An 18,617-nucleotide genomic window follows, 5' to 3' on the forward strand; every position below is an offset into this window, starting at 1 on the left:
AGGTTTTTACAACAATCGACAATGGTCGTCATTAGACATTTAATTGTCCCAAAGTGAACAGTATTGAATTCAAATTCATCCATCTGCCCTCGTGGGATTTGTCCCATGTCCCCAGAGCAATACCCTGGGCCTCTGGATAACTAGTCCAGTGACAATACCTCAGTAATCCTAGTAATTGCTGTGCTGGAGGACAGATTTTTGGACCACTAGGAGACTCTGCAAACTCCCTCAGCCATGATGAGAGGAATCTGAGCCTGCATGGTAGCAATCGGAGCTTGCATGACTTTCATCTGAGCTTTGGGTGCAACATTCAGACATTGGGTGGCTTCTGCTTGTGCTTCAATGGAAGCTGAGATATTGGGCATCAGAAGTGGCTGCCTCATGCAAAAGTGTTAATGAAGTTTCCACCACCACTTCCTGCTAATTAAGGTGAGATATAAGCTCTGCATAAAGCCCTGGGTCAGGTTACTGTCGTGTTGGGTGTTCCGATATACAAACGAACCAACACGGTTGTAGATGGTACAACTCTGTTTTATTATTCTGGACAATAACAACTGTTAACTTCTGGCTGTGGTTCGTACTTCACCAGCTAACCTGTGGACCCAGCCCTAGCACTATCTTAGAGAGGCACTCAGCACATGGTGTATGTCTGAGTGGCACGCTGTGAGCTCTGTGCTCTGAGTTATCTCCTGGTGGAATGAGCAGGAACTGTGGTGTTCCCTGTTTTATAGTGCGTGTGCTCTCACTGGTGATTGGCTACAATGTTGTGGGTGTGTTGGTTGGTCCATCTACCTGTCCATCAGTGTGTGTGTGTGATTGCACCATGATATGTTAATATGGATATCATGACAGTTACGGCCACACTCCTCCACACTTTTTGACATTGCATGCAGGCTTTCTGACAGGCCTGTCAATGCATTTCTAGGTGCATACCCAACAGCTTTGTTCTCTACTCTGCCTTATTGAAGTGCTCATCTGAGTCGTCTGCAGCAGAACTCGTGCGAGACCTTGCACTCTGGTGAGCTGATACCCATGCAATCTTTATCCCTGCGCTGTCTGCTAGCCACTTGTGCCCCAGCGTCTCATCATGATGCTGTCTCTAAGCTATCCCTTGATGTTCACGCAATATCAGTGACTATTTTTGTGGCTAAGTGTGAAAGAATGAGTGACGGTACATCATCAATTTCTTGTTCCTTTACCATTTTGTGCTCCTCCTGTACTGCCAGATCTGATTGCAGTTCTTGGGTATCTGAAAGGAGAAAGATCCAAAGGCAGCATTGTGGTGAGGGAAACCCCACTTCAATTCCTGAAATGTTTGGTTAGATGATCACAATGTGGTGGCACAGTCAGTGCAATTATCCTCAGTATCCTTGGTAAAGGAAAGCAGAAATTGGCCAGGAAATACTTTAATCCCTTACTTTGATATCTGGTCTGGTCTTTGAATGAATTTGTTTTACATCGTACATTGAGATTAGTACATAGTCATTACACGGTTCTAAGGCTGTTTTTTCTGAGCGGAGATGAATAGTTTAAAGCAACAGCTTACTGAAAGGAAAATGTGCTGTTATAATGCAATCTCAATCTCACTCAATACCTGCTTCACACTATGGTTACGTAAATGTTGAACTTGGCTTCATATTTGGCAACATTATGCTCCATTAATGAGGTTATGAAGTGACTGATTGACCCAGGTGCAAAAGAAAACAACAATCTACTACAGCAAGGAATATATAATATTTGAGACTTTAGGAACCATGGCCGGGATTCTCCGATGCCGCAGCCAAGTTCCGACGGCAGCATCAAAATCGACGGGAACGACTCCCACGTCAGACCGAGCAAAAGTGCGCTAATTCTGCGCCACGGAAGGGGCCAGCATGGGCGTCACGGGAAGCGCGATGGCACAACCCGTAACGGGGTCACAGACGTGCACGGCGTAATAGACGCCGTGCAGCGCCGCTGTTAAATGGACGCCATTGGCAGAGCAACAGTGCAACGCGGGAAGCTGGCTGCCCGCCGCGCAGCGCCGAGGTTCCAGGACTGGGACATTGAAGCGCTCCTGGACGCCGTGGAGCGGAGGACGGAGGCCCTGTACCCCGGACACGGCTGTAGGTTCGCTGCCAACACCAGCCAGCGCCTGTGGAGTGAGGTGGGAGAAGCTGTCAGCGCCGTGGGGATAACCCCCAGGACAGGCAGCCAGTGTCACAAGAAGGTCAATGACCTAGTCAGGGCAGCCAGGGTGAGTTCCCCCCAATGTGCCCATGGTACCAACCCCCCCCCCAACCCCCACACATGTGGCATTGCCCCCCCTCCCCCCAGGAGAAGCGCGTCTATAACAACCGGGGGCGTGCCAGGCCGGAGGGGGTCCACCTGAACTGCACCCCATCACCGTTCATGAGGAGAGGGCCCTGGACCTCGCAGGTGGGCCCGAGGACCAGGTGGTTGCGGCTGCAGAGATCGGGGGCGCACCACCAAGTGTGACCCTCCCAGCCTGCCCTCCCACTCCTAACCCCTCATCCTCCCTTTCCCTTCCCCTCATCCCCCCTTCCCCGCTCCCCTCATCACCTCTCCCCCCTCCCTAGCAGCCTTTGTTCTGTACCTGAGCTGCTGGGGGAAACATCTAGCTTATTAAAGCCTTCAGTTGGACTACAACCTCGCTTTAGTGGTCATTGATCGTGCATCAGGGTGTTACTGTGGCCATGAGTCAGACATTGTCTAATGATGTAGAGCCCGGAGCACATCGCAGAGCAGGTTGTCATCATCCTCCATGCCATGCAACAGACCCGCTTCCACTGGCGAGCGTGTGAGCCCTGCTCTTTGTGCCGCAGGCGGATATGTGATGGAGGGCTGGTTAGTGGTGGGTGGGGTGAGGGTGGTGGGTGGTGGGTGGCGTGACGGCGGTGGGGTGGTGTGGTACTGTGCTGTATGTGCCCATGCTCAGTGAACCACCCCCCCTAGTCTGTGAACCGTGCGGCTATCGACTCTTCCCGTACCCGCTGGCACATCCGGTATCGGTGGGCAGCCTCCCGTCCCTGTCCAGCCCGAATGTCCCGTGCATTCCCCAGCTCCCCCCACCTCCACATCCTCCTCATCTGCGGAGGCGTGCCCATCGTCATGTTCCCCCTCCTCCTCCTCCTCTGCCTCCAGCACATCGCCCCTCTGCTGGGCGATATTGTGCAGGACGCCACATGTCCCACATGTGGTGTCCAGGCACCTGAGGCGCATGTTCAGCAGCCCAAAGCACCTCTCGACCACACGCCCGGTCGCTGAATGGGCATCATTGTAGCGGTTCTCCATGTCAGTCTGTGGCCTTCGTATAGGCGTCATCAGCCACGACCACAGTCGGTAACCCCTGTCGCCCAACAACCAGCCCCGCAGCCGGTGGGGGGGGGGGGTTGTCCCTCAAACTTGGCGGGGATGAACGATTGTGCCAATATGAACGACTCATGCACACTGCCCGGGTAACGGGCGCAGACGTGCAGGATCCTCATCCGGTGGTCACAGAAAAGGTAGGTCCGCTTCCTATTCATGAACATCGCCCTGTTATCCGTTGGTGGCTGCATGGCGACATGCACCACATCGGTCGCCCCCTGGACCATGGGAATCCTGGCAACCATGGCAAAGCCCGCTGCCTGGACATCCTGGTGGGCGCGGTCCACAGGAAACTGAATGTACCGGTCCGCGATGTCATACAGGGCGTCCGTCACTGCACGGATGCACCTGTGCACCGATGTCTGGGTAATGCCGGACACATCCCACTCAGCGACTGGCACGACCCCGTGGCATAGACGTTGAGGGTGACCGTCACCTTGACAGCCACCGGGAGAGGATGTCCACCCCCAGTCCCACGCGGTGCCAGGTGTGCCATCAGGTGGTTTCCAGCCTCATCTGGAGTCTCCTCCTGCATGCCCTGTCCTTGGGGCCTGGTGGGACATGTGGCGCCGGTACACACGGGGCCTCATTGGGCGTCGCCGTGAAACCGCATCCTCCTCCTCCTCCTTCTACTCATTCTCGTCCTCGTCTAATCAGGCGGCCGGCCATCCCGCCCGGGCGGCTGCCACCTGCCCCTCTGCGGCACCCTCCTCTGCGGCAGCCTCCGCCACTTCCCTGGCACGCCCCTACCCCTGCTCCAGCTCCCATAGGGCTACATGCAGGACAGCGGCCACCGCCACAGCGGCCAACATCGCTGGGTGATGGCCAAACATAACGGTCGGCAGGGGGTGGGAGTAGATGACATATCATCATTGCGCATGTCCCCCTCCGCAACCTGGTGCCATGGCCTGCATGGTCGCCACTGTTGACAGGTGGCACCTGGCCACGCAAACCACCTCCCCCATCCCCGACACTACCCACCCCACCCCCACCTTCCCCAGACACCACCCCCGACACTCCCCACCCCACCCCCACACTCCCAGACACCAGCCCCGACACTCCCCACCCCGCCCTCACCCTCCCAGACACCATCCCCGACACTCCCCACCCTTCCCAGACACCAAACCCCACACTCCCCACCCCACCCCCATCCTCCCGACACCAACCCCGACACTCCCCACACCACCCCCACCCTCCCCAGACACCAACCCCGACACTCCCCACCCCACACCCACCCTCCCCAGACACCAACCCCAACACTCCCCACCCCACCCTCACCCTCCCTAGAGACCAATCCTGACACCGAACGGCACCCCCGGCGCTGGGCAGCCTCCGCCCCCGTCAAACGCACGCCCTCCCCCCCAGCCATGGCCCAGCCGTCTCGACATGTGGCGGCCCCCCACGCCGACCCCTACCTCCTCCTTCGTCGGCATCAGCCAGCACGATTGGTTGACGCCGTTAAATACCATGTTTGATTCAAGCCAACGTGAGCTGCGATCACATTGGCGGGACTTCGGCCCATCCGGGCTGGAGACTCGCAGCAGGCCCAGGGACCAGCACATTGCAGCAATTCTGCCGATTCTGCGGGCCGCGCGGCGCAATCCCCGTCAGCGAGCTTTTTCGCGGTTCGGAGCATCGCAGTCCCAGCGTCGGAGATGCGTGGCGGGATTCGCGAGCCCCCCTGGCGATTCTCGGACCCTGCGCGGCATCGGAGAATACTGGCCCATGACTGTACAACATAAAAAACATTTGTATTCATGTAGCACTTTACATGACTAACAGGCATCTTATATGCTTACAGCCAAGTACTTTTGAAATGTAGCAATATAGGAAACCGGGGTGGGGGGGTGCAATTTATTTTTGCACAATATCGTCATGCTTGATGGGATATTTTACATCCACTCGAAAGGGCAAACAGCTAGGGCCTTGCTCTAACATCTCACTGAAAAATGAGCATTCCTTCATTACTGCACTGGGGTGACAGCTTTGATATTTGTGTTCAAGTCCTGAAATAGGATTTGAACCCACAACCTTGTAATATTCTGACAAGAGTCTGATCAACTGAACCATGGCTTTCATGATGCAATTGCCTCTGTTCTGAACTTTCCTTATTTTAACGATGTAATGATGGAACACAATCATGCATGCGTGATTCATTTCTGCAGGTTCTCTTAAGCTACATTGTGACTTTACATTTCTGGCCACAGGGCTTGCTTGATATTGGTTGGGGTTTGGGTATGTTAGGTAAGTCTGTGAAAGTTGAGAACGTCAAAATCCCATTTCTGGCTTGTCACGTTAAGACCCAATGGTGGACACTTTTAGGAGTAGTCATGTGCATTTCCTATCGCTTTGCTTGTTACTCAATAATAGGGAATAAAGCCACCCAGTGAAGAAACGCTTTCTTGTTCTGGACCATGTACACTATCTCATTTGTATTGTACCATTGTTTCCAAATGAATTGCACCAACTTAATGCGACATATATTCTTCCTTAATTTTCTCCCGTGTCAAGGGGCACATGAGGCAGATGAAGCATGCGCTTATTTAGTTTTTGTCTTGGAACAGATTGCCAGCCTGTCGCCAGAGGTTATAGAATCATAGAATCATAGAATTTACAGTGCAGAAGGAGGCCATTCAGACCATCGAGTCTTGACCGACCTTTGGAAAGAGCACCCTACTTAAGCCCACATCTCCACCGTATCCCCGTAACCCAGTACCCCACCTAAACGTTTTTGGACACTGAGGGCAATTTATAATGGCCAATCCACCTAACTTGTATAGCTTGAGTGGCTCGACTCCACATCAAACATTGCTGACTGGGAGATTCTCCTGCCCTTTCTGCAGATTTATTGGAAGGGTTTAAAAGTGGATTATCAATGTATTTGGCCACATTTTGAATGCACTTTCCTTGGCCATCAAGTCCCTGAGCGAGACTTGAACCTGGAACTCCGAGCTCAGGGCAGGCATACTACCCATTACACCACAAGTCAGCTATAGTAATGTATAATAATAATTAATAAACCTGTATGAATTCACATATCCCAAGGGTCAGGGACTGAGGGGGGCCAGACCCATGAAAGGAGGGATGAGGGGGGTATGAAAGATGTGTATGTGGTGGAGGGGGTGGGGGGGACAGTGAAGGGCAGGTATGAAGGGGCTTCTGATTATTGTAATATTGCCTTTCTTATGTCCCTTTTCTATCTCCTGATTTATTTTCTGCCCACATCCTGACTATTGCTAGGGGGCCTGTATATAATTCCCTCAGGGTCTTTTTTCATTTGTGACTCCTCAACTCCACCCACACAGATTCTATGCCTGCCGCCATATAATGCTTCTTGCGATCGATTTGATTTCATTTCTTACTAGCAAGGCAACCCTGCTGCCTCTGCCCATCTGCCTGTCCTTTCAATAGGACATATATCCTTGGATATTTAGACCCCAGCCCTGATCCCCTTGCAGCCACGCCTCTGTGATGCCCACAACATTGCACCCGCCAATTTCAATGTGCACAACAAGCTCATTTACCTTGTTTCATAAACTGCCGCATTTAGGTACAACACCCTCAGTCCTGTGCTGACCGCCACCTTCTCATAGTTGTCCCCTTAACTGCTGTGCTTGCAGTTAGATTCCTGTCGCTATCCATACTCTCTGTTCTAATATTTGTTTTGGAAACTTTACTAAACTGTCCTGAGCTCTCGCCCTTTTAACTTGTTTAAAGTTCTCAGCATTAACCTACACCCTTACCTTCTCCTTTAACTGTGATTTTTATAATTTTCCATACAACAGAACCCTCCATCTAATCCTACGGAATTTCATTCCATCACCTGTCCTGTTCTTCTAAACCTCTTCTCTACCCTATCCACAGGCATGACATCCTTCTTAAAGTAACAGTGTAAAAATGAAACATTTTATTAAACTTAAAAAATTGAAATTGAAGTCATGGCGTACCAGAGCTACAGTGGAGATGCATTATCAAGTCATTACTTTCATTAATTATGTTGTCCATCTCTGCCTGTAAAATATCAACTTTGGCTCAATTGTAACAATCTAGCCTCTTGAGTTGGTCAATTGTGGGCCCAAACCTTGCCCCACAGCCTACATTAGATAATCTCAGCTGGCACTTCAGTCCTGAAGGAGTGCTACACTATTCACAGCGTCAAATTTCAGATTGTACATTAAACTAAGATCCTACCTGACGTCTCAAATGGACGTAAAAAATTCCAAAGCATTGTTCAAAGAAGGGCATTAATTCAACATTAATTCCTTAATCAATCATAACATAATTGTCTGGTCATCTATCTAATTGCTGTGCACAATTTGGCTGCAGTGTTTCCCCATGTTACAACACTTTGGAAGTACTTAATTTGTTGTGAAGGACTTGCAGATGCTTTGTTTAAACGCAAGCTACATGTTTATTCTTTATAAATTAAAGTCACAAATAGCAACTTTTAATCAATTGCATTTACATGTGTACTATAGTTTGTTCTTATGTTATGAAAGCACCCTGAAATGAACATGAGATAAATTCTATTCTAATTTAGTAAGACACTAAAATGATGTCTACCTTTCATTCAGATGCCACAGTGCCGAACTGCGCTAGACTGTTGTGTATCGGCTAGTACTTCCCCAGTTGGGTGTGCCCACTAAATCCAGTGGATAAAAGTGTTGTACAGTGATCTTGACACTTGTCCTGACCATGTGTTTACATTGACTGAATTCCATTTGTATTTCTGGAGCCTGTTTAAAATGTTACCAAGTCTGGGCATGAAGCATTCTGAATATGGGACATGAATTATGAATGATCAGCATCACTCACGCAGTGGCTTCAAATTTGGATCAGCAAGTAACTTGGACAAATTTGAATGATTTTGCCTAATGTAAACAGGATCTGGTGATGTAGCTTCTATTCTGAGTATATGAACAAAAATAGATGTCAATACATTTTGAGACATTGCAGCAGGACTGGAGAACAGTGTTTCCAGCTGAGGGATTGGACAGCTGTACACTGTTTGCACTTGCAGTGGTATTTTTCAAATGCATTAATACAGCTCAATCCCCTGCCATGCATGACCTATTTTTGGTTAACACAAGCCATTGTTCTATTTCTGTCGCCTGTGGGCTGTGTTGTTGTTGATTCATATGTAAACGTTTTATCACTTGATTTTACCAACTTGGAGGGGAGTACACGGGGCAGAATACAGTTGTGAGGGTAGTGGTTTGATACTGCACTTGAAAAGCTCTGGTGCCTGCTAAGAAGAAAGAAGGCTTCCCTAAACTGTGGTTACTGTACCTTTCCAGCTGCTTTCGGCTTCCTCCATGAGACAAAGCAGACAGGCTAAAAAAAGATTGAAAAAAATTAAGTATCCTTCGAAAAAAAAGAGTTTGGGTTGCTTTTTATAACTGCGTATTTGGCTTGCCTGGAATATTAAATTGAGGGAGGCATTCAGCCTGTAGTTTAGAAGTGAACGAGAGAGAGCAGTTTACGATGTAGTAATGTGCAAGTCATCCGATTGTTTCGCAAGGAGGAAATGACTCTGTCGGTGTTCTGATGAATCTTTTATGTGGCTGAAGTGAGGGCTGAAAGGAAAGATGCTGCAGACTATTTATGAGACCGAATCGTGTTTCTCCTCAGATGGGGTTTCTGGGCGAGAGCAACCGATCCAGCTGCTGGCTCAGGACCGAATGCATACTATGCTCACCTCAGGTAAGCTGTTTTACTTTCAGAGAGGTACTGTGCATATGACAGTGCTTTCTCTCTTCTCAATACACTGTTACATTTCAGATGTTTGAACTCTGCACTGCACATTCAGTGGAAAGCTGAAAATGGTACGACAGGGAATTTCTGGTTTATTATCAGAGATCTATGCAATATTAATAGCAGGTTGCTGTGGCAAGATATTTTAATATGTTGCATGATTTTGTTTTCTATATGTTGTGTGTAGTGATTATAAAGGACAGTTTGGGACACAGGGTGTTAAATTATACAAATAGGATGCCATGTTACTGAGTGGCAGTGGGGTTGTGGGGGGGTGGAAGGTGCAATGACAACTTCAATTCCCTATCATTATTTCCCCCCCCCCTCCCATCAGAATTACTCATTTCAATTGTGCTGCTTATTGGAGATGCCTACAGGCCATGTACCAGTGGGGAAGGAAAAATCAGAGTCCTGCTGCATTTACAGGACTGTAGATGACTTTAGATGTGTGACTCTCCTGCAGTCAGATGTGCTCTGAGTAAACCGTTGGGTTTACACAAGAGGAATAAAAATGCAGACCCATAAAAATACAGCTTGATAAATTTACCTGTAAATGATACCGGTATCGCTCGAGTAAATGTGAAGAATGAGTTGGGTACATACCTCCCATTTCAATCAGGACAGCCCTACTGAGTGCGTACAGCTCTTTTATGCCAGTTGTGTCCCTGCTGTTGAGCACCTTCCGGTATTGCTGACTCTATCACATTTTGATCAGGCAAATTGAACATGGTTTTATGATGTGAAATTATGTTTGACAAATTTATTCGAGTTTCTATGAGGATGTGGCTAGTGGGATAGATAAGATAGATATGGTAAATCTGGATTTCCAAAAATAATTCGATAAAATACACAATAAAAGTTAATAGGCAGGTTCAGGGCTCACGGAGTTGGGGATAATAGATTAGCATTGGTAGAAGACTGGTTATTGAACAGGAAGCAAAGAGTAGCCATAAGTGGGGAATGTGTCGGCACCATTGCCGGGCATATATGGAGGGAACCCCACCACGCCAATCCAACGCCGGGCCGCCGATTCTCCAGCGACCGGAGAATGGGCGGCAGTCGTAACCGGCGCGGTCGCTGAGGCACCGGTTGGGGGCCGCTGAACGCAGCCACCCAGGCGATTCTCCACGCTCGCCGGGCTGAGTGCCCGCCGAGTCCCGCCGGCGTCGTTCGCGTGTGGTCCTACCCGGCGGGTCCTCGGCGTTCTGGCTGTGGGGGCCGTCCTGGTGGGGGGTGAGGGGGGATCCAACTCCGGGGGGGGGGGTGCCTCCATGGTGGCCAGGCCCACGATCGGGGGTTACAGATCGGCGGGCAGGCTCATTCTGGGGGGGGGGGGCTATGTTCCTCCTCTCCGGGCCCCTGTAGGGCTCCGCCATGTTGCGTGGGCACAGAGACGGCTGTGGCTTGCATGCGTGGACCTGCGGCCCGTATCGGCAGCTGAAGCTGTGTGAGGCACTCCAGCGCCGTGCTGGCCCCCTGTGGGCTGGGGGATCACTGCTCCTAACGTCCAGATGACGCCATCTTAAAACGCTCCGCCGTTTACGGCGGTGTCACCACTCTGCTGCTAAAACAAAGAATCCCGCCCAAGGTTAGTGCTTTTGGGAGCCAGGGTGTGCTGGGGCACAGGCACGGTTTTGCAGGGGGGGTGGGGGGTGTCAGGGTGGTATCGACCAGTGTCAGCTTAGCCATATGGTCCTTTGGAGGAAGTTGGTCTTTTTCTAGAACTGTATGGGAGGTCCTCCTAGTCAGGCTGCCTGCACTGACGGCTGCTGCCACTGCCTAGCAAGCATCATTGGCGACCTTATGGCTACCCTTTGCCTCCTTTGGGGGAACTAGATGTCTTGTCCAGCATCCTGGTCAGATCAGCATCCCCGAAGCATGGTGCTGTTCTCTGTGGTAGCATGGATGCATGCAGTCCAGAATGTGTTCATGGGTTGCGGTTATTTATGGTTCCCTTTCGTTAGTGGGGGCCTCAAGCGATGGCATAGCCGAATTGGTGAGTGAGACAGTAATTTCCAGCAAGAGTTCATGGGGGTCATTTCCTGCACAAAGTGCCGTTTGATAGCAGTCAAGAGCTTGCCAACGTGGCCGTCGAGGAGCTCTCGAGAAACCTTGCTCGCTACGGCACTCAGAACTTATCCCATTTAATTGCCCCCTGAGTCTATAATTTGGCCAATATTCTATGGAGCTTAGAAGAATCTGATGTTATTCCATTGTAACATACACGATTCTGAAGGGGATTCTGAAGATTGTTTTACTAGCTGAAGAATCAGGGCGGCACAGCTGATTTCAGACTGAGATGAGGAGAGAGTTCTTCATTCAATGTGTTGTGAATCATTGGGATTCTGTACCCCAAAGGGCTCTGGATGATTCTTCATAAACTATATTTCAGGCTGCGATTGACAGATTTTGGTTTCTCAGGGAATCAAGGGATCTGGGGAGCAAGCAGGAAAGTGGAGTTGAAGATCATTCATGATCGTACTGAATGATGAAGCAGGCTCGATGGCAATATGGCCTACACCTGCTCCTTTCTCTTGTGTACTCTTGTGTTCTGACTATTGTGTTATGTTGTCTTGCCGTTGCAATGGTGCTCACAGAACTGCTGGTGACTTAACTAGAATGATGATTTATTAATGAACACATGGAAGGATATCACACAGAATACTATACAGACTAGATTGCTCTGGAACTAACCAATGTGCGACTGTCCTGTTGTATGCCTTACTACCAACTGATGAGTCTCCGATGTCGCGTGACCAAGGCCTGACGCCACCAGCTGTTTGCAGGTCGCATTGCTATCTGCGTACAATACTATTCACAGGCATATCACCACACTGACTTGGAATCCCTTCTTCCTATGCCTGTGAAACCTATAAAGATTGAGTGTGTATTTTGAGTGCTAGTCCTGAGCAGGTCTTCGATAAAAAGTGAGCACAAAATGGAATAGCAGCACACGAAGCTCTTATTTTCACATATGAAAAAAGAGAACATTAAAATACTGAGAAAATAATTTCTGGCTGTTAAGTCAGGCCTAACAGAGGGCGCCTGGTCAGTTAATCTATCATCCAGCAGAAATGGATATAAAATGGATGGGCATCGTGCTATTACAAAAATAGATCAGACATGAAATTGATATCTGTCACACATTCAATTAAACATGTGGGGTATGTGTTTCATTTCAAGCTTATTACAAGTACATACACTTATTGTTACTTCTATAGGTAGTGCGATTATACAATCATAGAATAATAGAATTTACAGTGCAGAAGGAGGCCATTCGGCCCATCGAGTCTGCACCAGCCCTTGGAAAGAGCACCCCACTTAAGCCCACACCTCCACCCTATCCCCATAACCCAGGAACCCGACCTAATCTTTTTTGGACAATAAGCACAATTTTATCATGGCCAATCCACCTAACCTGCACATCTTTGGACCGTGGGAGGAAAGCGGAGCACCCGGACGGGACCCACGCAGACACTGGGAGAAAGTGCAAACTCTACACAGACAGTGACCCAAGCCGGGAATGGAACCTGGGACCCTGGAGCTGTGAAGCATCTGTGCTAACCACTGTGCTACCATGCTGCCCCCGTGCTATGATAGGTATTTCCATGTTAAACATGTAAGAATGTGTCATATTGGTGCGATTTGCATGGGAAATGGGCAATTATTGAGAGCCTAAAAATGGAGTTGTTAGTCTTACTGGTTTTTTTTTTTACAAATATTTTATTGAAAATTTTTGGTCAACCAACACAGTACATTGTGCATCCTTTACACAATATTATAACAACACAAATAACAATGACCTATTTTATAAACAAAAAAAGATAAAAAAATTTTAAAAATGAATAAATAATAAATAACAAAAATGAAAACTAACCCAATTGGCAACTGCCTTATCACAAGTAACACTCTCCAAAAATATAATTTAACAGTCCAATATATAATTATCTGTAGCAACGACCTATACATATTATACAGTATATATTAACAACCCTGAGAGTCCTTCTGGTTCCTCCTCCCCCCCACCACCCCCCCCCCCCCCCCCCGATCCTGGGCTGCTGCTGCTGCCTTCTTTTTTCCATTCCATCTATCTTTCTGCGAGGTATTCGACGAACGGTTGCCACCGCCTGGTGAACCCTTGAGCCGACCCCCTGAGGACGAACTTAATCCGCTCTAGCTTTATAAACCCTGCCATGTCATTTATCCAGGTCTCCACCCCCGGGGGCTTGGCTTCTTTCCACATTAACAATATCCTGCGCCGGGCTACTAGGGACGCAAAGGCCAAAACATCGGCCTCTCTCGCCTCCTGCACTCCCGGCTCTTGTGCAACCCCAAATATAGCCAACCCCCAGCTTGGTTCGACCCGGACCCCCACTACTTTTGAAAGCACCTTTGTCACCCCCATCCAAAACCCCTGTAGTGCCGGGCATGACCATATGGGTATGATTCGCTGGGCTTCTCGAGCACCTCGCACACCTATCCTCCACCCCAAAAAATTTACTGAGCCGTGCTCCAGTCATATGCGCCCTGTGTAATACCTTAAACTGAATCAGGCTTAGCCTGGCACACGAGGACGACGAGTTTACCCTGCTTAGGGCATCTGCCCACAGCCCCTCCTCGATCTCCTCCCCCAGCTCTTCTTCCCATTTCCCTTTTAGTTCTTCTACCATAGTCTCCCCTTCGTCCCTCATTTCCCTATATATATCTGACACCTTACCATCCCCCACCCATGTCTTTGAGATCACTCTGTCCTGCACCTCTTGTGTCGGGAGCTGCGGGAATTCCCTCACCTGTTGCCTCGCAAAAGCCCTCAGTTGCATATACCTGAATGCATTCCCTTGGGGCAACCCATATTTCTCGGTCAGCGCTCCCAGACTCGCGAACTTCCCATCCACAAACAGATCTTTCAGTTGCGTTATTCCTGCTCTTTGCCACATTCCATATCCCCCATCCATTCCCCCCGGGGCAAACCTATGGTTGTTTCTTATCGGGGACCCCCCCAAGGCTCCAGTCTTTCCCCTATGCCGTCTCCACTGTCCCCAAATCTTCAGTGTAGCCACCACCACCGGGCTTGTGGTGTAGTTCCTCGGTGAGAACGGCAATGGGGCTGTCACCATAGCCTGTAGGCTAGTCCCCCTACAGGACGCCCTCTCTAATCTCTTCCACGCCGCTCCCTCCTCCTCTCCCATCCACTTACTCACCATTGAAATATTAGCGGCCCAATAATACTCACTTAGGCTCGGTAGTGCCAGCCCCCCCCCTATCCCTGCTACGCTGTAAGAATCCCTTCCTCACTCTCGGGGTCTTCCCGGCCCACACAAAACCCATGATGCACTTTTCAATCCTTTTAAAAAAAGCCTTCGTGATCACCACCGGGAGGCACTGAAACACAAAGAGGAATCTCGGGAGGACCACCGTCTTAACCGCCTGCACCCTCCCTGCCAGTGACAGGGATACCATATCCCATCTCTTGAAATCTTCCTCCATCTGTTCCACCAACCGCGTTAAATTTAGCCTGTGCAATGTGCCCCAATTCTTGGCTATCTGGATCCCCAGGTAACGAAAGTCCCTTGTTACCTTCCTCAACGGTAGGTCCTCTATTTCTCTACTCTGCTCCCCTGGATGCACCACAAACAACTCACTTTTCCCCATGTTCAATTTATGCCCTGAAAAATCCCCAAACTCCCCAAGTATCCGCATTATTTCTGGCATCTCCTCCGCCGGGTCTGCCACGTATAGTAGCAAATCGTCCACATACAAAGATACCCGGTGTTCTTCTCCTCCTCTAAGTACTCCCCTCCACTTCTTGGAACCCCTCAACGCTATCGCCAGGGGCTCAATCGCCAGTGCAAACAATAATGGGGACAGAGGGCATCCCTGCCTTGTCCCTCTATGGAGCCGAAAATATGCAGATCCCTGTCCATTCGTGACCACGCTCGCCATCGGGGCCCTATACAACAGCTGCACCCATCTAACATACCCCTCTCCAAAACCAAATCTCCCCAACACCTCCCACAAATAATCCCACTCCACTCTATCAAATGCTTTCTCGGCATCCATCGCCACTACTATCTCCGTTTCCCCCTCTGGTGGGGCCATCATCATTACCCCTAACAGCCTCCGTATATTCGTGTTCAGCTGTCTCCCCTTCACAAACCCAGTTTGGTCCTCGTGGACCACCCCCGGGACACATTCCTCTATTCTCATTGCCATTACCTTGGCCAGGATCTTGGCATCTACATTTAGGAGGGAAATAGGTCTATAGGACCCGCATTGTAGCGGGTCCTTTTCCTTCTTTAAGAGAAGCGATATCGTTGCTTCAGACATAGTCGGGGGCAGTTGTCCCCTTTCCTTTGCCTCATTAAAGGTCCTCGTCAATACCGGTGCGAGCAAGTCCACATATTTTCTATAGAATTCGACTGGGAATCCTTCCGGTCCCGGGGCCTTTCCCGCCTGCATGCTCCTAATTCCTTTCACCACTTCTTCTACCTCGATCTGTGCTCCCAGTCCCACCCTTTCCTGCTCTTCCACCTTGGGAAATTCTAGCCGATCCAAAAAGCCCATCATTCTCTCCCTCCCATCCGGGGGTTGCGCTTCATATAATTTTTTATAAAATGTCTTGAACACTCCATTCACTCTCTCCGCTCCCCGCTCCATCTCTCCTTCCTCATCCCTTACTCCCCCTATTTCCCTCGCTGCTCCCCTTTTCCTCAATTGGTGTGCCAGCAACCTGCTCGCCTTCTCCCCATATTCGTACTGTACACCCTGTGCCTTCCTCCATTGTGCCTCTGCAGTGCCCGTAGTCAGCAAGTCAAATTCTACATGTAGCCTTTGCCTTTCCCTGTACAGTCCCTCCTCCGGTGCTTCCGCATATTGTCTGTCCACCCTCAAAAGTTCTTGCAGCAACTGCTCCCGTTCCTTACTCTCCTGCTTCCCTTTATGTGCCCTTATGGATATCAGCTCCCCTCTAACCACCGCCTTCAATGCCTCCCAGACCACTCCCACCTGGACCTCCCCATTATCATTGAGTTCCAAGTACTTTTCAATGCACCTCCTCACCCTTAGACACACCCCCTCATCTGCCATTAGTCCCATGTCCATTCTCCAGGGTGGGCGCCCTCCTGTTTCCTCCCCTATCTCCAAGTCTACCCAGTGTGGAGCGTGATCCGAAATGGCTATAGCCGTATACTCCGTTCCCCTCACCTTCGGGATCAACGCCCTTCCCAGCACAAAAAAGTCTATTCGCGAGTAGACTTTATGGACATAGGAGAAAAACGAGAACTCCTTACTCCTAGGTCTGCTAAATCTCCACGGGTCTACACCTCCCATCTGCTCCATAAAATCTTTAAGTACCTTGGCTGCTGCCGGCCTCCTTCCAGTCCTGGACTTCGACCGATCCAGCCCTGGTTCCAACACCGTATTAAAATCTCCCCCCATTATCAGCTTTCCCATCTCTAGGTCCGGAATGCGTCCTAGCATCCGCCTCATAAAATTGGCATCATCCCAGTTCGGGGCATATACGTTTACTCCCCCCATGTTGCTCCCAGAAGTCAGCAAACTCTGGCCGACCTCGGCTTCCCACCGTGACCTCGGCTCGCACCGTGCGACGCCCCCTCCTTCCTGCTTCTCTATTCCCGCCATGATTATCATAGCGCGGGAACCAAGCCCGCACTTCTCCCTTGGCCCCGCCCCCAATGGCCAACGCCCCATCTCCTCCACCTCCCCTCCTCCCCCCATCACCACCTGTGGAAGAGAGAAAAGTTACCACATCACAGGATTAGTACATAAAACTCCTCTTTCCCCCCTTTTTAACCCCCCTCTTCGCCACCCACATTCGCCCCACCACTTTGTTCAAACGTTCTTTTTAATAACCCGCTCATTCCAGTTTTTCTTCCACAATAAAAGTCCACGCTTCATCCGCCGTCTCAAAGTAGTGGTGCCTCCCTCGATATGTGACCCACAGTCTTGCCGGTTGCAGCATTCCAAATTTTATCTTCTTTTTATGAAGCACCGCCTTGGCCCGATTAAAGCTCGCCCTCCTTCTCGCCACCTCCGCACTCCAGTCTTGATAAACACGGATCACCGCGTTCTCCCATTTACTGCTCCGAGTTTTCTTTGCCCATCTAAGGACCATTTCTCTATCCTTAAAACGGAGGAATCTCACCACTATGGCTCTGGGAATTTCTCCTGCTCTCGGTCCTCGCGCCATCACTCGGTATGCTCCCTCCACCTCCAACGGACCCGCCGGGGCCTCCGCTCCCATTAACGAGTGCAGCATCGTGCTCACATATGCCCCGACGTCCGCTCCCTCCGCACCTTCAGGAAGACCAAGAATCCTCAGGTTGTTCCTCCTTGCGTTGTTCTCCAGTGCCTCCAACCTTTCCACACATCGTTTCTGATGTGCCTCATGCGTCTCTGTCTTCACCACCAGGCCCTAAATGTCGTCCTCATTCTCGGCTGCCTTTGCCTTCACGACCCGAAGCTCCCGCTCCTGGGTCTTTTGCTCCTCCTTTAGCCCTTCGATCGCCTGTAGTATCGGGGCCAACAGCTCTTTCTTCATTTCCTTTTTGAGCTCTTCCACACAGCATTTCAAGAACTCTTGTTGTTCAGGGCCCCATGTTAAACTGCCACCTTCCGACGCCATCTTGGTTTTTGCTTGCCTTCCTTGCCGCTGTTCTAAAGGATCCACTGCAATCCGGCCACTTTCTCCTCCTTTTTTCATCCGTATCCAGGGGGGATTCCCTTCTGGTTTACCGCACAGTGTTTTTAGCCGTCAAAATTGCCGTTGGGGCTCCTATCAAGAGCGCAAAAGTCCGTTTCACCGGGAGCTGCCGAAACGTGCGACTCAGCTGGTCATCGCCGCACCCGGAAGTCTCTTACTGGTTTGTTAACCCAAACCATCAGTCTAATTAACTTTCACAGCAGCCTACCACTGTGTGGTACAGTGTCTGCCTAAAAGGAGCAATAGGCTTCTTTTCCCTGCAAATTGGGGTTCTGATGACAGTATAGTTATAAAGTATACATGGGCAGAGCTTGTGCACTGGCATTCCAATCAGGAAACAGCTAGAAATTTTCTTTCCAACCTAAATCCACAAAAATGCTGCCACCCTCAACTCACCAAGACATTTTGTTTCCTTAGATCAATTCTCCACCCACCAACCTCCCAAAAACCTGGGCCTGTTCTTGATATATGTTTTCAGCCTGTGACTCTGTGGGCTCAATTTGAATTGTACATGCTGTATACCTAATTTCCCAGGATGTATCAGTACTATTTAATCACCTGCACTAATTAAATATATATTTTTAACTTAACTTTCTGGTCAGTTGCTTTTGTTAAATAATTTTCAACAACAGTGGGTAATTTTCCAGCTTAATTGAGGTGAGATTTGTGGGAGTGTTTTCTTTAAATAGGCTGCATAATAATGGGGGGAGGGATTTTCCGGATTTTCTTCTGGTCCCGCCAATGACGAACGCCGTCTGCAGGTATCCCGGAA

General features: G+C 49.8%; 1 protein-coding gene across 2 annotated transcripts in view; it reads left to right on the forward strand.

The window, feature by feature from the left end:
• LOC140425184 (histone deacetylase 9-like) overlaps positions 1-18,617 on the forward strand; it is a 1,432,561-nt gene that overhangs the window by 605,430 nt on the left and 808,514 nt on the right. For both annotated transcript variants that reach the window (XM_072509184.1, XM_072509182.1), the window contains exon 4: positions 9,001-9,072. In XM_072509184.1, coding sequence (XP_072365285.1) covers positions 9,001-9,072 — 72 coding nt within the window. The remainder of the gene's footprint in view (positions 1-9,000; positions 9,073-18,617) is intronic.

The sequence above is a fragment of the Scyliorhinus torazame genome, chromosome 6 (assembly GCF_047496885.1).
Source record: "Scyliorhinus torazame isolate Kashiwa2021f chromosome 6, sScyTor2.1, whole genome shotgun sequence".
Classification (NCBI taxonomy): Eukaryota; Metazoa; Chordata; class Chondrichthyes; order Carcharhiniformes; family Scyliorhinidae; genus Scyliorhinus; species Scyliorhinus torazame.